Source organism: Rhea pennata, chromosome Z (assembly GCF_028389875.1).
Source record: "Rhea pennata isolate bPtePen1 chromosome Z, bPtePen1.pri, whole genome shotgun sequence".
Taxonomy (NCBI): domain Eukaryota; kingdom Metazoa; phylum Chordata; class Aves; order Rheiformes; family Rheidae; genus Rhea; species Rhea pennata.
This window is the reverse complement of record NC_084702.1, coordinates 40,702,595-40,729,070: the sequence shown is the minus strand read 5'-3', so window position 1 is coordinate 40,729,070 and position 26,476 is coordinate 40,702,595. Positions and strand designations below refer to the sequence as shown.

Below are 26,476 nucleotides of genomic sequence, written 5' to 3'. Positions count from 1 at the left end.
TTATGTAACACAACAGAAAGAGGTTTAGTTAATTAAAACAGATGGAGTAGGGACTATGCGAATGTTGAAGTGCTGTCGGTTTGACAAACCCTAAATTTGACCTATTTTTGCATAGTCTACCTGAAAGAATAACGTTGGGATAATAAGCTCCTTCTCCCCTCGAAATTACATTTCATGTGAGTCAATAAAACAAATATATATGAAGAGTTGAATTTGGTTTTGGTCATTATTTACATTTGGGCTTCTATGACCTGGCCAAGAAATTTGAATGGAAAATTATACTTGGAAATTACTAAGTCAGAGGTGATGTTTTTGCATGTCCAGCATTGCAAAGCAAAATACATTAGAAGAACTTTTAAGATTAGATTACATGTAAGAGTACACTTTTACTTTAGAAACCACCCTCTTAAAAATACAGAGTAGTAGGCTTGAAATTATTCTGAAATTGCCACTAATTCAGAGTCTGTATATTCAAAATGAATCTGGTCACTTGACCAAGTTCATGCACTGTCCTGCAGCAATAAAAGCATGCAAGGGAGGAGGAACAGGTTGATAAGGACATGTTTAGTTGTCAGCCCTCCAGCTACACATTGAGTAATGATTTGGACGCTTGTGCATAACTGTATTATCAACCAACTTCCTTTATGATCCCTAGTTTCCTGATTTTTGAGCATGTTTAAAAGGCTGTCGTTCTTAATAAGCACGACCCAGCCTTGACTACGTCAGCACACTACCCATCGCTGATCCCGGATGTGATTGATTTAGGGTGACATAAACAATCCACTGCAGACAAGACCAAAGCTTCTTTGGCTCTATTACTCTCTTTGAAACAGTATGACGAGCTTCATCTTAGCCAGCACAGCAAGGGAAACCACGCTTCGCTTCATGCCGGAGATGTAGTTGCCAGCCCAGGACAATGTTGTCAGTGGGGCCAAGCCTGGAGCGCAGGTGTCCTTCCCGTCCTCCCGCAGCCTGCAGTTGCATCATAGTGCCAGCCACTGTCACTGTCAGGGCTGGGGAGCGACTGCTTCTCCAATCCCCTCGTAGATCATTAAGGTATTAACTTGTTTGCACGTCTGTTTGCTCCGGCTTCAGGTACTTTAGAGCTGGATTTTAATTACCATCTCCTTCACCACATTAAGACGTGCCATGGGTGTAAAGGTCTTTGAAGGCCTCCAAAGGGCAAAACTCCCCCTTCTGCACTCATACCTTTTTACTAGACTTTTGATCCAGTCCCAGCCTAGGCCTACTGCATTTACAGTGCCAAACTCTGCATTAGCTTTAAACGGTTGAGAGGAAAAAAAAAAAAAAAAAAAAAAGAAGAATGGTTAGGAATCACTGATACATTAAATGGTTAAGAGTGTAACCTACCCTCTGAAGACACTGCTGTTGGCAGCCTCTGCAGAAAGAGTTAATAAACACAAGGGGCCACTAAGGTCAGACCCATCCATCTGCTTTGTTCTCAGCTACATACACGCATCAGTTGGAAAGCTGTTTTGCAGAGAATAACTAGGGATCCCTTTTTCTACATCAAGAAATACCTGGAAAGTGTCAAGAGAATTCAACACATCCTGCATAATTTGCTCTTGCTCCTCAGCAGGTGGGGCTTACTGAGGGAGCTGCAGGAGTGCTTTGCATTCCCAAGATCAGCAGCACAGGAGAAAAACTGGATGGTCTTGTTATCCTTATTTCTCTCCCATCTGGGGTTAAATGCGCTTGTTAATTTAATCAGTAGTACACAGTAGTCTCTCAAGCACTGATTTGCACTAACTACTAGTGTGATTCGAAAAGGATGAGGCACCGGTTTTTGGTAAGCAATAGAAAGCCTACACTGTTCTGTGTTATTTGTACTGTGATTGGGATCCTACCAAACAAAGCAGCATAGCCCCGTCCCTGCCAGAAGAGCTCAGGGCATTCTGGCAACACCTCTCCTGCCTCCAGGGGTTGCACTCAAGGCCACATTCAAATCCAGAACCGAGTCATTCAAGAGAGTTTTATTTACACTGCTTTTCTAGCCAAAGCACAAGTGTGCACCAGTTCCCTGCCGCGTCTGCATTTCTCCGACTGAAGTGCTCATTGGCTCACACTAGACTTGCATCAGAGCAGAGCCAAGCCGTACACAGCGTACATACGCGTGATGTTCAGACTCAAGTGTGAAATCTGCCCTCAGCTAACATGGCAGTACAGGCACAGCCTTGGGGACCAAGCTACCAGATAAGACACTTTTCTCCCTGAGCAGTAAGTTTCGGCCAGGATGGATGCAGTGGGGTTGCAGCGTACAGCCGGCTTTCTAAATCGTCAGCAGTGCAATTTGCTTCTCTACTTAAGAGTTTAAAATGCTGAACCTTGAGGGTTATTATTTTCCCCAGCCTTTTCTCCATCACCTAAGGTGAGATATATGTTTAGCTCAGCAGTCAGGCTGGAACTTACAGTGCCTGGGAGAAATGTGCTTCTTTTGGCTTAGTAGTACAGGCTCATCTTTTGTCTTCTTGATAGCTACCCTTCAGCTGTGTCATTCTGAGCAGCCAGCAAGGGCCTACAGCCGTTGGTATTTTACAATACAAAGAAAATGATGATGACTTGAGGTTTTTTGGTCATAAAATAAAAAATATCGAACCTTAATCTGAGGATTTTATCTGCATTCAAATTTCTGTTAGGTTGCAGTGTGGAAAAGAATAATTATTGTAAAGAGTGCTTGCTTTATCCCTCATGTACAGCCACAGCTGCAACTTTTCCTTATCCCACTGGTGCCACATCTTAACTGCTGAGGACTCTCAGTAATTGTGAGAGACTGCAATGCTTAATTATTTTGCATGTTTTCCAAGACAAAAATTACAGTTCTTGTCAGGTACATCAAACAGTTGTGAATATTCAGTTAATCTGACGACAGCACCTATAGATCACTGATAAATAGTGCCAGTCCAATCACCTGAGCTGACAGCTTTAACATGCCTTCTTCCTAAATGCCAAAGAAATAACATCTCTCTTCCGACCTGTAGACCCTGCAAGTCCTTTGCTTTGTGTTTTCTCTGGTAGCAAGACATTTGCTGGATCCAAATTACCCTTTGATTGTGCTTGTTTATCTACTTTACAGGAGCAGAGATGTGCTACAGGACCATAACCTTTGCATGTCTGATGGGATTCCTAACAAAGCTCAGAAGCTCAGATTGAACAAATCAGGAAGGTCACATTATCCATTGCTAGAAACAGAGTGCAGAACCAGTAAGGACTATGCTCACTGAACTGCCAGAATATTAGGATTATGTTCAGCTTTGGGAAGGATTTGTAGCTGGCACATCTCAAAGCAGAAGTCAGTTCAGTATATCCTTACTTTTTCACTTACTGCCACGTCTACAGTATTCTACTTCACATCAAGGACAACCTGGAGAGTAGCAGTCTCAGGGAATCCAAAGAGCAGCTACAGACAACAGCCCAGACAGAAGACACTACAGTTTCTCTCCATCCCTTGTATTCACTTGCCAAGCAAATATAAGAATTACCATGAAAAATATATATGAAATTCAATAATACAGCTCTGAACTGAATCACAACTGTAAACAAATATTACTGCTTAAAAGAAACAAAGCATAATAGTTATTTTTAAAAGCATTTCAAATGTGAGAGGATTACATTAAAAAAATCCAATTTACAGGAAGCTCAACCACAGACCCAAGTTTCTGACACCATATAAGATATGGTATAAAACAGAAGTAATACACACGTACCACATAGTGTATTGCACTTCTGTTCCCACTGCCTTCTCTACTTCACTTCTGATTGTAGCTATCTCTCTCCTTAAGGGCAAAGCTGGTAGCTCAGCTTTGGTAGCTCAAGGGTATCACATCCCTTGCTGTTGTAGACTCTTCAGAAAATCCATCCCTGAAATGATGAGGGCATGTCTATGCTGTAGAAACACATCTTTGTCACACGCACTGACTAACTCAGCTAAGCAACTCAGATTAAAAGTGGTGAAGACAGGCAAGTTGGATTTTTATTCTTTTAGCTGCAAGGTTTCAAACTCAGACTCCTCTGTGAAGTCTATCTTAAGCTGTTAACCCAGATCCAATACCAAGTTACCTTTAGGTGCCCTTTTAACCCAAGTCACCTTTTTGCACAAATACCCTTCACAATACACACATGAACTAACACATTTCTGGATACTCTGTAAACAGTAGTAAAAACTGGTGTTAAAAGAAAGGATTAGTCTCCTCAAAGGGACCAAACACCTGCACAAGTGTTTTCCCACACATAAGCATGAAATATCTAAAGCTTTATCTTCTGATCAATTTGAGTTAAGTCAGGCAGCTCAGAACAACCCACTGACCTCCACAGCCGCTTGTCAATTTTTACTGCATTTCCTCTTTTCAGTTCCTCACGTGACTTGGTTTTTACAGCACTATGTAGCTCTATCCCTTATCCTCTCTGAAGGAACAAAAAAAATGCCATTAAAGAGAATTGTACACCCGTCATTGTACAACAACAGAAGACAGGGATAGAAAATTGGTGTTTAATTATCTGAAGGGTCTGGGTGGAGGGCTTGCAGAATTTCACATGCTCTTAGCAATTATTTTGAAAAGTTACATGCTGTCAAATGGGATTTTGGGCTTGTTCTTAAAAGTATCCATTTCTCAAAATGCGTTTCCTGGAGCACCCTTTTCAAAGCTGTTCTTCATGAATCACACGCGCTCAGCTTCTGCAAACCATGCTGAGCAGGAACAGATGACAAAATAAATGAGTGTGGAAACAGCAGAAGGGATTTTATCAGAAAATGGAATATGCCAAGACCCTCATTTCAATAAAATCAACAGCTAGTGCACATAGCATCAGTGATGCTAGCTCATCTCTGAAATTCATACTGTTTTATATTGGTTTATGGATTTTATTCCTTTTGCAGAAAAATACCCGAAAATGTTTCTACTACATAGAGACATATTGGTATCAATTACACCATCAAACACAAGTATTTATTTACAGCATATAAAAATTAATTAAAGTTGTTATCAAAAAGGAAATAGATGCATTTCAATGAAGAAAACGTAAGTCTATAAAAATGGAACATAACTTTGAATGGAGTGAGGGAGACTAATTGTGGGGGTATCTGTGTTTGACAAAAATTGCGAGAAGAAATTTATGGACAATGAAGAAGAGTGAAAAATCCCCAAACCATTTCTAGACTATTATGTGGTTTGAGGCAGTTGTATGCCCTTCCTTGCTAAGATCTGAATTGAGACTTGAGAGTCCTGAAAGAAGGTCATACGATCTCTTTTTGCCTCAGTGCCTCAGCTATAAAATGTAGCTAACAGTTAATCTATCTATCTTACAAGGATATTTTGAAGTGCTCAGATGCTACTGTGACGATTGCGACAGGTGCCTTGGAAGCCCAGAATATCTCAAAGACCATTGCATTGAGCCATAACAGATGCTGTGGACATATGGATTACACAAGGACTGTCACTGGGGCTGTGAGTTTTATATACATCTTTGTGTTCCAGGTACAATGTGTAAGTTGTGAGTGTGAAATAGAATCACAGGGGACTAGTATCACACAGGAATATTAATTTAATCACTAATAAGGATAACAAGTCTTTGGAGCCACATCCCCTAGGGAAAGCAAAACCTAAAGATTTGTTCTAGTTTGAGAGGCTTGACACAGAAGGCAAGCTGTGTTGGAAAACAGCATGACCTCTTTCTATAAAAGAGTCACTTGCTCGGAGTCTAAAAGCTGATAAATTAGCTATATCATGCCAGTTAGGATCCTATACAGCAGATGGGTGAGTATGTGAGTATAAGGTATTGTTATTACATTCTGTTTCTCTAGAAGTTCATTGTTCTATGACAGCTAGATTTTTACCAGTCTATGAATTCAGAGCACGCTAATGCTCTCAGGCTTTGTTGAAACAGCTCTATTGATTTAAGAGCACAGGAAAGGGGAAACGATGCTAATGAGACCTCTAAGCAGCAATACCCTGCCCCTAAGCAAATACAGTTTACCAAGCAGGAGAGTCCTTTTGCTGGCGTGGTTTATGTCACTTGAGAAAGAAGCTTAATCATCCCAGCAGAATTACTCTTCTGCTGGTCCAGGCTGCTCCTCCTGTAGTGGGCGTTACCAGTACAGTTGGGTAGTCTTGGCTGGGTAGACTAGGTCTCCACTACTGTCTCTGGGAAAGCAGAACCACAGCTGGTGAATTAAACTCAAAGCTCCTCAATAAATTACAAAGGGGCTGCAATGTAACACCCCACTCTGAAGGGAAATAAATGCAAAAGGAAAAGTGGAGAGTGAGAGGTCTCAAGAGCTCACCCCTGAAGAGTCTCAAATAGAGTGACAACCTCTACGAAAGAGTCTGCTAAGAGCACAGCACAGCTACTGCTCCTATTTTCTTCAAGCTCATCAAGTGTCTCTTGAGATGGGACTTGGCAACTGTGATGCTCTGTGTATAAAGAACAGCACTGTTTGTAATAAATACGCATATTTCACTCAAAAGTGCTAACTCAGTTGTCTACTGCAGCATATGCTCTTGCGGAGGGAAGTCTAACTCGAGTTACCAGCACAGACTGCTTAACGGTGAGAGACAGCACAGAAGTATCATCCCCCTTCGAGGGGAAATCACAGGCAAAAGGGGATCTTTGCCTGAACACTTTGTGTGTATTGTGTAAGGTGGCTGTGACAAAAAACAAGACTTGACCGTCTGAACTGTCCTTTGGAGCTGCACGCGTGACTCTTGCCCAGGAAGGAGAAGCAGGAAATCACCCAGGAAAGATGTCTCTCACCCTGCTCCACACGTTCGTTCAGACCATTTAGGAGAGGGAGTGGGAAGCAGCGGTGGGTGAACTGGAACTGCAGTTTGAACATAGTCTCTGGAAATGACCTAGAACGACTCTACTTTCAGAATGGAAACAGCATCTCCCAAACAAGCCCTTTATATACTGCACTTGTTTTAAAATTCAAAAATGACATATATTTCAGGTTTTGGGTTTTTTTAAAAAAATTCATCACAGCAAAGTCTTCAGTGGGGGATAAAAGCTCCTTGTTTCTGACATATGTTAGCAGTTCTCAATTTATGAGAAGCTGGATTTTTTCCCCTTGTTTTAACAAACGCATACTGTTTCTCCCCAAATATTTGCAAACTCTGAATCATTTCCTGTGGGTGACGCTTTTCACTCCAGCGTAGTCCGCAGCCACGCCGACGACGGATAATAGAAAAAGCACCAAGTAACCCGTCGGCATGGATACTGCCTACATGAGCACGCTATATCCACAAACTAGCAGAAGGACAAGCTGTCATTTACAGAACAGGAAGCTGCAAAAACTGCCAGGTGTCTAACCGCCGCGCGCTGAGTGACGCTCCGCGCTTTGTTTTTCATCCGACAGCCTCAGAAGTGTGCTGCGAACACCACGCAAGCCTCCGAGATACGCATTAACCTTACAGATGAGTTAAGTTGGCCCCAAAAAAACCCATAATAAATAAAGACAGAGGGACTCTGAAAGAGTTAAAAATAGGGGTGGGAGGCGCCTTCCCCTGCTGCAGTGGGCGCAGCCCCGCGCCCGCCCGCCGCAGCCCCTGGCAGACCCCGGCCCCGTCCACCCTCCCGGCCCCAGGGACCCTCCCGGCCGCGGCCCCGGCCCCCACCTTGCCTCGCTCCAGCAGGTCCACGATGTAGCCAAAGCGGCTGCCGCCGGCTGCCGTGGACATGGCGGGCGGCCGCGCTCCGAAAGTTTCACACGGGGCGGCGGGAACCCAGTGGGGGTTTCTGGCCGTGCGGCGGCAGGGCCGCCCGCGGGCCCCGCACACGGCTCCCGCAGCAGCCGCGGGGGGCTGCGGGGCAGGCGGCCGCCCGGGCGCACCTCTAGCACCCAGAAATGCCGCCGCGCTGCCTGCAGGCGTGGTGCAGCTGCTCGCGCCGGGTTAAAGCTAGCGGGCTGCGCGTACTCGCACTCTAATCTAAGTGTCCCTGTATAAATACACCCTCAGTCTTCCCTGGATCCTGTGGCATGGCCGTGAGTTGCACTTAAATGCTAGCATAAGAAATGCTTTAGAAAAACCTTGGGGCTGATCCTGCAGCTGGATCTGCTGGAGGAGGCAGTACCGAAGCAGACATGCCTCTTTTCAAAAGAGGGACTTGAAAGCACAGTTCAAAATGGGATGTATGCATAATGCATTCATCGAAAGGCGCTGTGTTTTCTCAAACTCCAAGCTTTTGTTTAGACGAAAGAGTGCATAAGCACATTACAAAGAATAGCATCTGCTGCTGCAACGTACCTAGGTGTTAGGATGAGCTGGGTGGTTGTGCTTGCACTTGGCTAACAGCATACTTGTAGGGTAACTCAAACAGGAGGAAAACTTCTATCATCTATTTTGCCGTATCCCAGAGCTTGATGCTGCCACTCAAGGTCAGATGGAGGCAACGTGTCGGTACATAACTGAGGCAGAAAAACGGGCCCTGGCAACCTCAGTACTCCCGGGTGGGTGAGTTGCTGCTTGAGGCAGGCAGGCTGCAGGGCCCGCTGCAGGACTTGCAGCTGGTAAAAGGGCCAGCTGCAAGGAGAGACACTGCAAAACCATTCAAGTGCTGTGGGCAAGACGTCCCACAGGACAGCTGGGGAATGATGCCACCAACCCCACAGGCAGCACGCTCCTGCTCCATGCTGCCTGGCTCGCTCCAAGCAGCTGCAGTAGCCTGCTTCTGGCAGAGGCACAAAAGGTCGCTTTAGCCAGCATTTGGCTCATGTCTTCCTCCTCTGGTCCTAGAATCACCCCCAAACTCTTACGTCCTCGCTGTCCCAAGACTCAGAGAGAAGGGCTAACAAGTAGCTGGTCCCCTACTCTCATCTCTCCCCCTTGCTCATGCCAAAACTAAAATGTGGAAAGGGGCAAGCCACTCTTACACTTGAGACACCAGGTAGCCCATCGAGCACATCACTCCATGTGTTATAAAATACCCTTGGGTATGTTTTTACCAGTATAATGTATCTCTTCAGAGGCTGCATTTCCTAAGCCTACTGATACTGTAGTAACGTTATCCCACATTCTTTCTGCAGGTTACTCACTGAAACAATATACCCTTTCTTTCTCAGAAAAATGGGGCACAGGAATAGCTACCAGTCTTTTTTGTTACTAGATACTGTAGAGTTATATATATCAGATGTCTCATTAACCAAATAGCTTGTTTTTGTGATAGAGACACACTTTCAGTATGCTTCAGTGCTCCACGTATTGCTTTTGTGCAAGGAGCTTAGGAATAAACAACGGTTAGAGAGGCACAGGGACAAGCAGCTGTCGTCACTCACGCAGTTAAGAAGTCCTCGATACATAATTTAACATGATGTGAGATATTTTGCTTCTCTGATCTTATTCCAGTTCAGTGAATGGCACTCACGTGGGACGTTTTCACTACCGTAATTTCTTTGGTAAGTAGTGACTGCAGTGAGAAAGCAGAGCTTGCTCAGCTTGGGACAGTGGGCTCTATAGAAGTGTGTCTCACATCGCCCAAGCTGCTCACGTAATCGTTTTGAGGACTCCACTTCAGTCTTGAGCTAAGCAACGAAGGCACTCCTGTGTCAAGGAAGATTATACCACAATATCAGTGTGAATCTCTAAATGATAACCAGAGCCAAGCAGCAAACGTACCTTTGACCTTACCATTCGGTAATAACAGGCCATTTGAAAAAGCTGAGGAATTTACAGCCCTTTCTGCTCCACGATACAGAAGACAACAGCTCCTCATGGAGCAGTTTACCACACTAAAAACCTTTCAGCCTGAGGCACGTCTGCACCTAAATCTTGTTGCAGGTTTGTTATGTTCGTGTTAAACGACTCACACCACCAGTCTCCCAAACCACAGGAGACCACGGTCCCCCATGGCGCGCACGTCACATGACTGTTCCGAAGTGGCTGCACTTTTGCCTTGTGCTCTTTGGCCATGAAATCACACTGCTATTTCAAATTAAGTGCTCTGAATTTCTAAAAATGCTGCCTCGTGATTTTTTGCTCCAGTGGTGTGTTTTGTTTTGCTCCTTTCTGCTATACGTGGGGTTTCTGACCAGCCTGGCATGGAATTCTGGGACTTGGGATTGAAAAGGAAAGTTTCCCCTTCTTTCACCTTCTTATCGCTCATTTTTATCAAGTTGATCAACACCACAATCACAGCTCACAAGGAAGTGCTGTGGTTCTCATTGCAACATGCCATATATATAAAGAGATGTAAATACAGCTCATATGAGTCAGCCAAGGCAAGACGGATACTGGAGGAGGAGGAGAAAGAGAGGGTTCCTTTGTGCTCTTTTCTTGGAGCAGCTTTATTGCAGAGTAAGCTCTGCCAGCACTGATGTTCCTCCAGGTGTGGTGGCTGTCAGTGACAGGTAAACAGGACGGTGTCACAGCTCACTTTGACATTGATTTTACAGCTTCAGCAACGGCATACTTATATGGCAGCTCTGTTTGGGATGACCACGAGCCCTCTCCATCATGAGCCCTGCAGAAAAGAGTATTTTTGCAGAATACTGCAAGACTTGACAGAGCCTCATGGGCACTTTGGTAACATTAACACAGGCTGTCTCCATAGATCCAAAACAGTTAGGAATTCAGGACTACTCTCAGCAAGAGCTATCGATTCCTGTAGTTGTTCTGGAGGATCCAGTTTACCTTCCCTTGGACGGGAGAAAGTCTGTGCCAGGCTTTATCTCAAGTAGCTGCAGAATGACAGTGGAATGTGCCTTTGGAAGGCTGCAGACAGATGGAAACGCTTCGTCTTGGATGGTGGCCGAGGAACTTTCACCCCTCTTGGTAACCATTCGCTGTGTTTTACAAAACCTCTGCAAGGTGTAACAGAAATAGCCAAGAACTCCTCACCTGTTCCACATAAATAGCCAAAATATATTTGCTTTTCATGATTTTTCTCCCTTTGTTTCATCTCTGAGGTCAGTTCTTTTCTATGAAACCTGCCTCAAACTGCATTCAAAATTTTGATTGGCATCAAATTATCAGTCTCAAAAAAATTATATCAAAATTAAATAGTAGAATGATTCAGTTTGTTTTATGTCACTTAGTCTTGAAGCAGTTCTCCAAACAACAAATATCTCGGGTCAGATTATTCGATGATCTAAACTGATTTGTACAAATGTATTCCAGCGGAAAATCCAGCCCAGTATTGTAATCCTGAAGTGTCGTGTGACACAGTGCTCTGTCCTGGCACATTGATACAGAAATTCAATTGTAAATAAAATTTGTATTTCCTGACCTGTGAAATATGTTGATTCTTCACCGACAGCTCTAGATTTGCTACTCGATCTCCTTCTCTAGCTTGGTCTCTGCTTCTGAAATAAATCTGAGTAATGAAGCCTGATGCTATTTTCCTTCTACTCTCCTAGGAGTCTAAGATATTTTCTTGTTTCCATTTTATAGACTGAATTCACTCAAGCACATACCTTTTATACCAGTCTAGCATCTTGCCCAGGGGGCTTCTCCACCATACATATGTACACCATGCTTAAAATTGTTGGCCATCATTACATGAGGAAATCTACTTAAAGATGTTTGAAAACCATTACAAGTGGCAATATAAAAAGGGCCAGTAAAGTTAACTGAGTACTGAGGAGAGGGGGGGGCTTCCATTTTACAGTGTTCATAGGAAAATGGATCTGTATAGATGTACTTCCACCTCACAGGACTCAAATGTTATTGACAGTATCAATGCCGCAGCAAGAGAGATGGCAAGAAAGATTACCCTATAATAATAGGTAGTGGAAAACTATGCCAGTATGACCTACCTCTGTACTAAATTGTACATTTGAACAAACATTTGAAATCATGGAAAAACCTTTATGCATATCCAAGCACACGTGTCTGATAAGAATTGCGATCTGCATCTATTCTCATAGCAGCATTCAGGTCTAGATCCAATTCAAGCATTATTAAAGAGAGTTGGTGTAAATAGTTTATGAATTTCATGTAAACAGCTTCCTACCATAGGGATTGCTATTGATGAGAACTGTCACCGGCTGAAAAACGTTCAGCCATGAAACAGATGCGTCCTTCCGATGACTAGAAAGCCTTTACAAGCAGCATAAATGTGATGTGACGAAACTAAATTTCAAACCTGCCTGCAACAAAACCCATTCCCAGTTGTTCTTTGAGGCATGACAGCAGGATGTTATATTTTTTCCATTTCCATCCATGGTGTCCTGGGGAGGAAGAAGGAAGATGATGAGCTGGAGTCTCAGTGCACAGTCAGCGTGCAGACAGGGAGCTGCCTCTTTCTGCATCTGCTCCACCCACAGATATCCAGGGCAGGGCACCTATCTCCTGCCCCTTCTCTCTGCCGCTCCTGTTAACAAACTCCGCTTTGGGTTCAGGCTTAGTTTGCGAGTCCCTGGAATCCCCGGATCTCCCTCTGTAAGGCAGCGGTCTGCTCACACCCTCACTTTGTGTTGGAGAATTTGATTTTACATCATCAGTGCTCCATCAGAACAGATCCTCTGCGTCTCTGGTCTTCCTTAGTGTCTAAAGACACGTGGTAAAATAAAAGGGGGAATTTCAAATCTACCGACATTTTGTTTGACTTTGTTCACAAAGGGCAACTGTGTCTTGCGTTCAGACCTCTAACACCAGAGGTATCTACCTCGAGGCTTTTTGCCTTTCTCCACCGACACACCTCCATCCAAGTACCATAAACATCTCCAAGCACTACCTAATAAGGCACCAACACACAAGAGTGAAAACTACATCTGTCCTATATAGAAACATATCTTTCTGTATGATTTCCTCTTAGACTGTCTCATATGACACATGCCTCTGGGAGCAAGTTCGTTTAAGAAATATGGGTTAATTAGGAGAGACTACTATTAATATTTAATATATTGAGTATGTTGTTATATATTTATAAGGAATCAGTCAAAGTATGTAATGATGCCTACCATGAATATGTAACATAGTGGCCATTTTTTGCTATGAATACAGTTCATCATAGTTGACAATGTAAAGAGAATTTAATGTTTCTAGAGTTTTAAGAAATATTAATTGAGTAAAATATGGCAGATATTCTATTAATTTACTTGAAAGAATTTATACAACAAAGAAATCAGACAAGTGGAAATTAGGGAAAGATGAATGCGACTGAGATCTGCACGCAACTGCAGTGATACATATTTTAGTGATTTATGTGTTCAAGTAACAGAAGAGACAGTGAAGGCTCTGAAGAAGAATGGATAGGCCTTAAAGCTTTTCAGGCTCAGCTGGCCTTTAAAGAGTATTACATCTCTCTACAAAGTTTGCTTAATTTATGTGTTTGAGGTTTAAAGGGAGCAGCTGGGCTCCTACATTTGTCTTTAAGCTCAACCACACCAGGACTAGGTTTGAGTTAACTTTCATTTTTCAAAATGGTATGTCCTGTGTTTGTTCAATTAAATTCTTTGTATGTATTTACCAGCCAGTTAATACAGTCTTTAATCCCCATTGAAAGCAGATTAAATTCACTGGGGATTGAATTTGCACAACACAATGTCTGTGTAGACCCTATTATACTTGCACTAGTCAGACAACTACCATCCTTCCCTGCTGTGCACACCAAAATTAGCACTGCTGTTTACCTGCGTGTCTTCCACTGCAGTTCCCCTGACCAGATCCTACAAACCAGTTTTAAAACTAATATCCAGCTGGGATGAGTACTTACACAAACGTCACCCTGTTGGAGAAGCATCCCGTAGCACTGTAACACGGTCAGCAGAGCAGCGGTACAGCAAGTTGGGCAGGCAACCCTCAGCCCAGGGGGACTCTCTGTCCCCCCTCTGAGGGCTGACAAAGGTGCAGATGACCCCTCAGAGGCCTACTGGGATAAACAAATTCAGCACCTGTATATAAAGGGATGTATAGTACTGAACAAAAGGCCAAAAACATCACTCATGGAATGTCATCTAAAGTCACAGCAAAGCACGTTGTTCCTGGTAGGATTAGCAAAAAGCCAAGGGCAAAATGCAGCAGTTCACCTGCTAGCTGTTTGCACCACGAGGAACCAAAAGGGCCTGTGACAATCCTCCAGGCCCCAGCATGGGATGGATGCTGAGGCCCGCCAGGGCAGGAGGGAGAGAGGTCTGTTTGGAGCCAAATTGACCAAAGCATGGCTGGTTCCCCTACATGTGCCTCAATGCACAAGGAGGGCACCACAACACACACAGCCAGCTGTTGGGTATACTGCAAGAGAACAGTCCCACGAGCACTCAGCGACCCTTTGGGACATCATCCTTGTCCCGCACATGCCACAGTGCAGAGTGAGGTTGGACACACCTTGCTACAGGGGCCTGGCAACCGCAGAAAGATAATTATTGATCAGACAAAAGGCAGAAGTACAGCTTCTGATGACAGCACTCTTGGCCCTAACACTAGCAGACAAGCACTTCAAACATCACTCTGTAGTTTCTAGGCTTCATTAATCAGAAATCTCCCTAGTTTTCAATGAAACTTTCATTTTATTCCTTTGACTTCTACATGTCTCTTGACAACTTCAGCAATTCTCCCTGGCGTGCTTGCAAAAGCCTTGATGCAGCAGCCTAACTGAGCGGAATGGATTTCCCTTTGATTCAGCTATAACTCACGAACTTCACGGAGTCATGCTCGCTTTGCCCATCTGTGAAGGACAGGAAAGTCAAATGCATGTTGCTCTGCCAAGGGTAGCTCCTTCCAGAGTCCTTCCTGAACCACCTACCAAACAGGGATTTCAAACTGGTTAAAGTCAAGACACACCCTTCTTCTGCTAGCTAGAAATAGAGTGTTATTTATACCTTTTTCTTTTTTTCCCTCCTGTCTTCCTACCCTTTACCTACTCTTTTCAGATAGAGTTGGTGTGAGTGAAATGTTTGCAAAAAGGACATTTTGGTCTCATTTGTTTTTATTTATGTTTTATCATGATTAAATTGTCATCAGGAATAATCGGCTCCTGACGTCAGTAAATTGGCAGAAGTGTCTAGCCTAGAGCTGTCTCAGCCTCTTAGTGGGCTCTTTGCTCCTAGACAAAGCACCTCTGAAGTGCCTGAATCTCCCTCTGCGAGTGCTTGTAGTGTACAGACCCTCACCAGTCACTGACATAAGAACATTTTTGAAAGGAGAAAAATCACCCTTTCTTTACCTTCCTGTTTGCTGCAAATCTGGCTAGCCTGAAAAGCAGCACAAAGCTCAGCTTGTTCTGATGGCAAAGCTAGCCCATGGGTAGCTGGAGGAGGCTGGCTAACCGGAAGGGGACGAGAGGGACACCCCGTCCAGACTGGCTATCAGATCAACAGCTGCTGCAGAATTTAGTTTCCCTTTTTAGAATGGAGCTCGTGGGAACTGTTGCTCTTCATAGCTTGCAGAGTCTTTGGCTCAAAAAACAGCCCTCCCTGGAGACCATACACTACAGGCATCTCAAATGCCAGCCTGTGTGCTTGTTCCGGCTTCTGCCACAGCCAAAAGCAAACTGCTTTCCTTTGCTTTGTGTAGGGAATCCTGAAACCTACCCATGACTTGAAGTCATGAGAGGTGAAAGAAAGCCTGTAATAGTCACCCAGGAACATGAGCAGAAATGTCTAAAAGCTCAGCTCCCGTGACACACAGGCCCCTGCAAGCATGCCGTGGGCTCTGGTGCCTGCATGGACACTGTGCTCCTGGGCCACCGAGCCCCAGAGCATGCCAGCAGGGCTTACAGGGATGGGAAGAGGTGTCTTTCCCACTGCTGGCTGCTGATCCCCTCATCCCTGAATACCCCTTGCTGGGGAAGGGTGTCCATCTCAGGCAAACAGGATGCAACATATGCCACTGTGGCTCCCTCATAATTGGGGTTAATAATAACTGTGAGAAGCCCGTGGCAGCAAAGGGAAGGGACATCACATGGCCTATGGCCAGAGAAGCTCACCTCATTAGTAAGATTTACACCTTTTCTTTAGATGTCTACCATCACAGCGTTTGCTGTCACCAGTAGCTCCTGAATTCGCAGAAGGCAGGCATTTGAAGCTGGAATTTATTTACACTGAAAACAAAAGTTAAGGCACAGAGTCATCAGGGAAGTTTGGTGGTTGCAGCAGTTTCTATGAGCTGCTGAGGAACTTATCCATAGCAACTGGAAAGCAACTGAGAGCATGCATTCTTTCTGGCCATAAACAGAGTTATATATAGAATTTTTTATATATATATAGACACACATATATATATACATACATATATGTATGTATATAAATAAAATACATATATACATACATATACACACGCACACACATACACGCAAATATGTCAATACATATCTAGAAAAGCCCTATGACTGCATTGGAAAGCCTCATCCAGACACAGCTCCAGCAGAACCCTCTCCTTGGCCTCACCAGAGAGCAGCATATTTGAGAGGCTATTTCAGAAGGATGCTGGGCAGCCCGCACAGCCTAGGGACAACTGATCTGCACAATACAAAAATACAGACAGGAGTGCAAACAGAAGTTTGCACTTCTGATTTGCTCTTAAGTTTTATTTATAGAAGCAACTCCCAGTTCCCATCTACATGCCTTGCAGTTCAGGCCGATGTTAAACAGTTCAGCCAGTGAAAACAGACCTCAATATAAAGTATTTAGAGGCTGAGGCAGAACAAAACACCCACTCAAAAACTGATGTTGAGGTAGGATTACGGAGCTGTAGAAAATAGGCCAGCAGGGTCCTTAAGAGATCAGTGAGCCACCAAACCACCCCAAGGCTGGATAAGCTGTCCTTGTGTCATTTCCGAGTTGTTAGTCTAACCTGATGGAAAGAATGCCACCACTGAAAACTCCACAGCCTCCCTGGGCAGAAGGTCTATATAGATACACTCCACAATGAGTTTGAAATTTAAGGATATTTTAATGGTACAACTAGCAATACAAAGGTTGGGTCCAAGCTTAAAACGTAATTTTAGAAAATAGGCTTTTTTTTAAGAGATGGTTATAATTTAAAGAAAGTTGTCAAATGAAAGTTCCTTGGAGAGTATCACACCAGATAAATATAGCACTGTGCTTGGAAAAAATTTTAAATTATGCAATTTCAATAGGATTCTAGCATTTTTTAGCTTTCTAGGCAGCATAAGCACCACTGTTATCTCCACAAGCACTTAGGACTGGTGAAGAAGAACAAAATGCTCTGCATTTACTTCTATTCCGAAATTTCATGTCAAATTGTCTTTTAGTGGATTCTCCATAAAATGACAAGGTGGGTTCCTCCTCCCCCAGGATAAGGGGTAGCCTCTCTAGTGCATGTAGCAAAGTGGATACAGGGAGGAAGATCTGGATGAAAATCCGCTGATGGCTCTTGCAAAAACAGCTTCCTTAAGGCCTCCTGGCTATCTCACAGGAGTGTTTCAACTCAGGACTGCTAGAACACAATGCGGTTTTAACCAAGGCACAGGGAAGCCTCAGGTCCTCGTGTAAGAGTTTGCTTATCATCACTGTTACAGGTTAACGTGAAGGCCACCTTCACGCATGTACACGACTAAAACTGCCAAACACACACTTCCATATGCATCTCTTCCTCCTTTTATTTGTGAATTTAACATAAACAATCATATTTGGCAAATTGAAAGCTCTTTCCTTACCACAGACATTTTCCCTCCCATGCATATTTTGAAATTCTCAAAAAGAGAAGTTGCAAATTGTCTCCACACAGATTTTCTTTTCCTTAGTGAGTTTCCCCTTTTTATTTGAGACAGAACTTGTTCATTCCTCAGGATCCTGTTCATTCCCAAGAGGCAATTACCATTTTTGAACAGCCCTGTCTGCAAGTACAGAGTCTGTACTTACATATACATTTTAAAGGATGTTTTTACACTGTAGTTATCAAATAAGGCTTTTTACCAATGTCTCAAAAGCAAAGCAGTAGTATGGGATTTTGCTACCATCGGCTAGGAGGTCTTCACTTTCTATGCCCTGAGAATATGCTCTGTATATTTATGTATATTTAAAATTATTTAGTACAGAGATAGGGCACCCTCTTCTGAGTCATCCAATGCTTGTCTGAATTCAGAACTGATCAGACGGCACCGACTTGCAACAGCAAAGCAAGAAATTTTCTTAACAACCACAGGATCTAACATCAACCTAAATAGACCAAGATTCTCATTCAAGTGATGAATTTCAGAGATACTTTGTATTTTAGTTGCAGCAATAACATCTACTTACCTGAGCGTCTCCCTCCTTCTCACATCCCGACAGCGTGTATTTTACCTCAGCAAGGGCACCAACAGCAGTTCCTCCGAAGTGCGAGGAGATGAGCTCCCCACAGAAGCACTTTGACTTCAGAAATCCTTGCTTCTTCTCTTCCACACAAAGTAATCCCAAACAGAACGGCTAAGGACTCGCTGCAAAGACAAAATGTATTTTTCTAGGAACACTACAGTTTCTACGGGATAACTCATTTTTGATACTGGCTGGCATTGAGAACAGCTTATTTGGCATAGCTTCTTCTATTCCTCTTAAGCTGTCTTTTAATTTGTTACAGGGAATTAGTACATGAAGCAAGGCAGACCTTTATTACGTGTTTCAACATTCATAATATTTAGATGTTTCTTCAACATCTAATTTACTTGTTAGCTTGCTCAATCATAGCTGATAATTGTCCCATCAAAGAACAAAATTTCTCAAGATGAAGAGTCCATATACAAATACATTTAGCAACAGCCTTCCAAAATTGTGTAATCACATCTGCCAGTAGCTATGAACAAATCCAGAAATTAAAGCTGCTGTAAAAGCCTTAATGATGATGTTTGGAAGCTCAATCCTCACATCCTATTGAGGGTATGCATTTAACTTCCTTAGTCTAAAGACGACAGTTCAAAGCTGCTTTTCTGCAACAGGAAGCTGAATGAGAGCCATGGTTTGTAAGCCTTTCAGATAAGATGGGGCACGCAGCTGGCACACATTTGTCAGCTGGAGCCAACATCAGCAATTTTAAAGTGCTGCTGAAGATTAAATAAGGTATTAATTTTATAAATGCATCTTAACAAGGAGGAAGAATTAGGGAGCAGGGCTGTTGTATGACACTACTACTGAAACACCAAAAAGCTGCAGTAGTGGCTGTTCTGCATACTGCAAGCCTTCATAGCCAAGACATTTTATATCCTCAAATACAGAGTAAAGCTATTTCATTTGTTAATTACTTACTGAGAACTCAAGCTCTGTCAGGTAAAGCTACGGTTAACACAAAATTATCACGGGGAACAATAATATCATGGTTTGTTTTTTGCAGCTACATTTAAACTTTACAGATCACATTTAAGTTTTAGCTGGCTTTGAATATTATAGTTTTAAAAGTTATTTTAGCTTCTAGACTCCTCTTTTTATCTGTGAATTTTTTAATCCATCAATTTTAGTTGATTTAGTTTATTTAGTTTAGCAATCATTTTGCTAGTTAGAAGACCTAACCCCCAAAATGGAAGAAGCAATGCAGTCCAGCATTAACCACAGAGCAGGTCAGAATCTAAATGGCTGCTGCACGGGAACAGTCAATAGTCATATTCACTAGCTCATATGTGTAGAGTTGGTTATCAGCACAAAGAGAGATTCTAGTCAACTTAAAAAAGATTAAAGATTTCATATCTATCAAAGTAATTAGATTCTCAATGAGGGGTGAAGGTATAATCAGTTTGCTGACTTCAGAACAAACTATAGGAGTTAACTGGAAACAAATATGCCTCCTGCAACCTTTAGAAAAGGTTAAGTTGCTGTCAACATTCAGCCTGAAAAAATGCTGTTATTAGCTGAGAAGAAAAAGTTGGAGTAGAAATGGGAGTTGAGGGATGTGAAATGGAAGATCTTTAACAAGCCAACATAGTTTACAGATAAAGAAAACAACGCAAAAATTATTAGCTGCTTTTCTAAGCAAAATACTGTTAAATTATTTGCCATAAGAGATGAACTCATTTTTTGCAGAGTGTGACTTTTCAGTGCTGTCCTATTGCTTCTGCTCCTCTAACCTGGTATTGCTTACAGATGAGATTCTGCTCCCAGATGGTGAAACAGTGGAGCTATAGTTTTGGATTTGCAACTAACCACATACTTGTCTTAAGATAATGAAATATATCACTCCTCGGGAAGGCAGGTAAGAAAGCATCTATTATTTGGCTGTTTTCCAGCAGCGCCCTTGAGCAGCTTGCTTTTAGCAGAACACAGTTCTTCTGAAATTCATGGCTACCTCCTCCAGCTGGGGACATCTACTAAATGCTAAAAGCCCAGTAAAAGCTTCTCCAGCAAGGGAGCGGTTGTGCGTAGGGAAAGATAGCTCCACTTGCATCTTATCTTCACTGTAACTCCACCATGTTCCAAAACTATGCCCCACTTTATCATGGGTCAACTTTCCATGTCAAGGACAAGCATATCATCTTGCCACTGTGCTATTTTGAGCCATTTTTCCCCAAGCTGTTTCTTTGATTGTTTCTCAACTAGACAGACATTGTATCCATGGCCTGGCTGTCTCATATTCAGGGAAGCCACCTCCACTATTGCTGACAGATGTCCTGTTGAGCTCCTCCAAGTGTGGACTCCCAAAAGAACTGCCATAGCGCCCAGATGTTCAGGGTGCAACCTACAGCTTGACAGGACCTCTTTCAGGCAATTCTACCATCCCTTTCTATCTGCACATACATTTCAGGTCATTTCCTCAGGATGGGAAGAACAAAAGCCATCTCCATACTTGATTCCTTTTTGTTTCATTCTCTAATGCTTCTTCAGCCAGGACCTCCCCCTTGCTCTTGTCGCCTCTATGCTATACACTTACCCTAGAAAACTCAAGTTGTCTATACTCTTACTATACTCCTACTCTTTCAGAAGCTTGTGCTGAGTATCTCAATGCCATACACTAATACTCTACCCTCTCATTAATAACCCATGAAGAGACTATTTCCGATCACTGTCTGGCTAATGATCCACTGCACTGATGTAGAAGCTAATAATTAGAATTAGGCAATTCATTTAGTAAGGCCACAGAACTTTAACAGTACAGTATATTGAATAAAATAGTTTTATTTTTTTTTCAACAAAGTTTATGGGATTTGGAAGTAGACAACAAAAGGCAATTTTTAACTGAGACTAAGTATGGGAGATTCTCTACCCAAAAATGTGTCAAACATTAAGGTCATAAAGAACCCCAACATCCTGTGCTATACTGTATGATATGTAAACAGATTTTGAAAATACTTTCCCATTATATATTTTGACACTGTATGCAGAAATTTAAAAAAATAAAATAAAAATGATGTTTAATTGCCTCAAGGGATTTCTCAGAAGTAAAGCCATTTGAAGAGCCATTTACAGTCTGCGATGACGAACTTCTACATAACCACATTATTTCCTTTTCCCCCAATGCAGAATAACTGGCTGAAGGCAATTCCCTATCAAAGTGATGCCAGCAACACAGATCTGATTGTATGACTCCAGCACTTAAAAGAGCACATTGGTTATACATGGCTTTTAACCTTGGGCTACAGTTATGCTACCAGAACTAAATTCAAGTCTAAATCAGTCATGTAAAGACATGTGTGTCATCTGAACACTGTTTAGAGTCCTTGTTTTCCAGATCTGATGGAGATGGTGAAGGCGCTCTGAGGTTCTTGTGCTTACATTCAGGGCAGGATGAACTTTGCAAATACCAGTTTCTCCCATTAACGACAAGCCACAGATCCCAAAGTAGGCATGTAACGCATCTGAAAGTGGGACAGAAAAGGAAAAAGAAAATTACATCTCTGTCAGGCTGTAACAGCCAACTGTTTCTGGATTCCAAGATCCCTAAATAATTACAATCAAGGAAAACAAAGAAGTGCTACATTTAAATGTAGGATCTGAGGCAAGAAAACAATTTCTGCCCAAGCCCTCCAGCATTCTATGATTCTACGAAATGACAGTCTGCAATCTCTAAGATAAGAGTCTGTTTTATTTTACAAAAATTCTTGTCCACTACATAATTTCAGCTGAGTGCTCAGGCCAAATAGCAAAAGAATTTGAGGACCTGGAAACACATTTCCTGCAGCAGAAGTATCTTGTTTTTTCAAACTCGAAGGATTTTTTTGCAGATGAAAGGTCAGGTGGATAGCTGACTACTGGAACACCAACATTAGCACCAGTAGTTGCCAAACAGCAAGGTTAGAAGCTTGAAAGAAATCATTTCTTTCCCTAACTTCTCTTCTTCCCGCTAGGGATACAAATTCATGAGGTGGATTAATCAGCTGTAACAGACCACTGCCACCAAAAAGAAACACTCTCCTTCCCCCATCCCCACTGCTCCAGCTGTCTATCTCATACCAGCGCTAGAGCTTGCTGAACACACTCTGTAACCCAAAGCAATTCAATGGAAGAAAACCCACCCAAGCATGAAAAGTTTGATATCTTTCCAATATTTTAGTGAATTAGAATTGTTTGCAGATGGGTTCTATATATATATATACACACTAAAGCAAGTGTGAAAAGGCAAAGGACTATGCAGCTGCACTTGGGAAAGCTGGTAGGACAAGGAGGGATCCTGCCTCCTCTGCAACAGCAAGCCACTAGACTGGGTTACCTGCCCATGAAATCACAGCCTAAAAATGGAAAGATGTGACCTTACTGCATCTCTTACACATTCTCAACACTTGGTGAACTTTTGATAACATCACTAATTTTACATCTGACTAAAATATTATTACAAGAGGGTATATCTGACTAGAGTCTCTAGCCAAATATCCTTCCTGAAAGAAGACTTTTGCTTATCAGCACTAACATGCAGACAAAAGCATGCTCACCAGATGCAGTTCCTAACGAACATACAGGCAGTATGTCAGGCAAAGAGAGCTCAACTTCAGAAAATACAGTATATTAATCCCTATGGAAAACTGCAATGATATTCACTAAAACCCATAAACAAACCTAATTATCATGAAGTCCTACAGCTGTGTAAATTCATACCAACTTAATATGCATCCAGGTTCTAATCAAACTTACCTATGCAGCCTGTGTACGCTTCTGTTTCAAGCTATAAGAGACACAAGGCTTTCCAAGGCTGAAAAGCATGAGTCCAAACGTTTTGTTTCATGAGCAACACACAAAAACAAGACAGCATGAACCTTGCAACTATTGAGTAGCTCTCTTAAAAGTACAAATGCAAAGTGCATTTATACTCTGACTAGAGCAAATCTCACTTCAGAGTGTTTTAGTAATTGCGCACACTCATTTTCATCCTCTCACTCTCTTGTTTTAACATGTTAAATCTTTTATTTTCTTTTGCATCATTTGCAATTCACATTTCCAATTCTCTTACACTGCATATCATTTTAAAGGTATTGAGTGAGATGCATCAGAGCTGTGTCATGATCTGCTGAGTGCACAGCAGCACATTTAGTAGTTTTAAAAAAGTTCATTTAAATCTCATTGTGATTTATGTTCAAGTTTAGAAAAAAAATGAATGACTTCAGTATGTATTCTAACAAAAAAACAGTTCTTTAAAACCCTAATACTTGGGGTTTTAATATTTGTAGTAAGTCACATTAACATAAGATGGCAAATCTAAGAGTTCAAGATTAAAGATCTGGAAATTTAAAAAGTTCCTTTTTATCTACCGCATATTGACATTGTTAGATGAGTATATCAGTGACTTGCAAATGAAGAACAAAACAAATTAAGTAGGTGCTGTGCTCTGTTTTGAAGTAGAAATTTACCTAATGAGATGGTGTCCCTGCCCCCTTTATGAAACAGTAGTAAGACTACTACGATGATCATAGAATCATAGAATCAGTAAGGTTCGAAGGGACCTCAGGAGATCATCAAGTCCAACCTCCCTGCTCAGCAGGGATACTGAAAAGTTTTGTCAGATTAAAAAATGCATAATATGAAAGGCCCAAAAGAAGACACAAGAAAACACTACTGTGAAAGTTGCTGAACATTGGAACAGGTTGCCCAGAGAGGCTGTGGAGTTTCTATCCTTGCTCATAATTTTAGGGAATTATTAGCATTTAAGAGACGCTTGACTTTTCAGATTGATTTTCAAAGGCAAGGAACAATTTTCTAAGCTCACTGCTCAACACGCACACTAGTCCAAACACTATACTAAATCAAAAAACAGTTTAAAATAATGCTATTGGCCTCCAGAACCAACAGTGTATTAATGTCTGATAGCATGGGAACATCAGGACTACAAAATAGTATTTCCCTGAATCATCAGTTGTGAAAAGTTATTTGCAACTTTGGTAGTCTGTGTAATATTTAGATTACCATAAGTAATTTTCTGGTTTCCACAATTTTTCCTAGTTTTTTTCATAAACAAAGTATTTCATAGCAAAGATGGGTTGAGGATGCAAATGTAAAGAGTTTCTTTGGAACAAAATAAAAGCTACAGAAGTTCAAATTCTGAATCTACTCTAGAAAGCAGCTACAAAAAAATGGTATATTCTTACTTTGCAAACTTTCCCTGGCACACACTGTCACATCTGAGTTTTGCAACAAGAACAGAGGCCACTATCCTCTGCTTTACAAAAGCTAACTGCTTCAAGAAGAATGACTCCTTTCTATCACTACTCAACCTCAACAGAACTATTAGCTCATTTACAGGATGACCCATAAGAGTCTCATTACCTTCACGTTCTGCATATACGCTGAAGTCAAGAGGACTATGTACACTTAACCATCAGCAGGCTTTTGAAAACAATGGAGCTGCACAGACACTTCATGTTAGTAAAGTGTGAAATCTTTATTGTGGTAGACATACAATGTTCAAGACGACAGCTTGGCTTTCAGATGCTAGACTAATTTTGTAGACAGCTCAGCTGTGCATACATGATATTGAAATGGCAGATCCATAAAAACAATTTCTATGATGCTGCACTTACAGTCTGTCTTCAGATTAGAATTGCATTCACTTTTTTTACTGTTTTTCTTGAAATTGTGAACACAGACTTATGTCACCATCTGCCTGAGAAAAGAACGCTGCAAAAACCCCTCACCTACCACAAAAATACAAACTGTTTTTTTTTTTTTTTTTTGTAAAAATCCTATGAAATTCAGCAGTACCAAAAGAAACACCAAATTAAGTTTTTCCCAGTAGATATGTGATCTGTGAAGATATGTGAAGATATGTATTCTATAAACTGTCAGGGCTAGGAAGAATTTGGCATACCAGCAAAACTTCTGTACATTTATAGAACAATAATCTAGTAAGTCCTTAGTGCTCTAGTTCAATCTGCCTGTTCTATTTCTGTGGCCAGACACGACATTCAAGTTCAAAAATATAAGCTACTTTAACTACTCTCAAAAGAAAGCTTAAGAGACAGTAGAAGCTTGCTTTGTAGGAAACAGTAGCATTTAGACAGGAACACTATACAATTCAAAGCAAATAGCTTTGTAGCAAAGCAAATAGTAGTCTTGCCTTGCTCAAATCTTACCTCAAACGATCACAACTGTGTTAAAAGACAAGTTAAAGAACTCTTCACATGACCAGGGTTTTAGACTGCTTTTCTTCCTAATCTAAGTAAACATTTCATCAATATAAACACAAATATTTCCTCTCAGTGATACAGACTAGTCTACATAATATACAGCAAATATAGCTAGTTTTCAGGAATTCTAAGCTGATTTTTAAGTATTAGTTTTTCAGAGTGGATAGGAGTGGACGTTTGGAGAAAAGCATATCACAAACACCGTATTATGAGTGAGGGTCCACTCCGACAAATTCTGTATTTTTTCCAGAAGGGAATTCTAAACTCAACTTGCTTCAAAAGGAAATGCCAGGCTGAAATATCTCTGCGCAGAATCTGAGCCGTCTCCTCCTTTATTATGACTATATTTTTATCGTTTGATGAGTTTACAGACTGTTTATCTTTTCTGTACAAAATGCTACTGAGCAAAACTATTGGCACAAGGTTTGTTTTTATATTTTTACTTTATCTTCTTTGAACTCTAGCATCTTTTCAAATTAACAGTATCCACTTCCAAAACGCAACCACCAATAATTAATACAACTTTCAGATATGTTATGTATAATTTCTATGTGTAACTACAATCTGTAAAAGATAACATGCAACTATCTAAATTCTGAGCTGGCCTTTTTTTTTTTTTAAAGTACATCAGTGACTTCTGAATATGTTCAAAGGATTCCTTTGTTAAGGAAATAGAGTGTCTGAGTAAAGTGTTTCAGAACATTTACAGATACTCACTGCACAGTATGTTAATTAAAATGGTTAAAAACATATGGAAAAGCTCATCCAGCTCTTAGTAGACAGTGATATTCTTAGTCTAAACAGCTTACTTGAAGGTGCCTGGGGGAAAAAAAAATCTCTTTTAAACCTCTCAGATGTTTGGCTGCTGGAATACATTTCTAGCTTAGAATACACTCATAATTTAAGAAGTACATTCACCTGGATGGCTATCTGGCCACTTGGCGAATCCACCAACAAGGCGATCTTGAGTTGACAGGATGTAATTTCGGTTTTTCTCAAAATTTGTATATTGGAATATGTTCAAGAGCTGAAAAGAAGGTAAAGTGTTACA

General features: G+C 41.6%; 2 protein-coding genes and 1 long non-coding RNA gene across 3 annotated transcripts in view; all 3 read right to left on the bottom strand.

The window, feature by feature from the left end:
* The window catches only part of TRIM36 (tripartite motif containing 36), a 29,124-nt gene extending 21,433 nt beyond the window's left edge, over positions 1 to 7,691 (bottom strand). The window contains exon 1 of the mRNA XM_062599196.1: positions 7,629 to 7,691. Coding sequence (XP_062455180.1) covers positions 7,629 to 7,691 — 63 coding nt within the window. The remainder of the gene's footprint in view (positions 1 to 7,628) is intronic.
* Positions 7,692 to 11,971: 4,280 nt separating this feature from the next.
* Positions 11,972 to 18,417, bottom strand: LOC134153739 (uncharacterized). Its single transcript, XR_009961212.1, has 4 exons — positions 18,152 to 18,417; positions 15,877 to 15,990; positions 13,666 to 13,843; positions 11,972 to 12,178 (listed from the first exon to the last, which is right to left on the bottom strand). It is a non-coding gene; the product is annotated as an uncharacterized LOC134153739 (long non-coding RNA).
* Positions 18,418 to 20,737: 2,320 nt separating this feature from the next.
* The window catches only part of PGGT1B (protein geranylgeranyltransferase type I subunit beta), a 39,984-nt gene continuing 34,245 nt past the window's right edge, over positions 20,738 to 26,476 (bottom strand). Inside the window, 3 exon segments of the mRNA XM_062600176.1 lie at positions 20,738 to 21,535; positions 21,538 to 21,669; positions 26,344 to 26,452. Of these exon segments, the coding sequence (XP_062456160.1) occupies positions 21,489 to 21,535; positions 21,538 to 21,669; positions 26,344 to 26,452 (288 nt within the window). The 3' untranslated portion in view covers positions 20,738 to 21,488.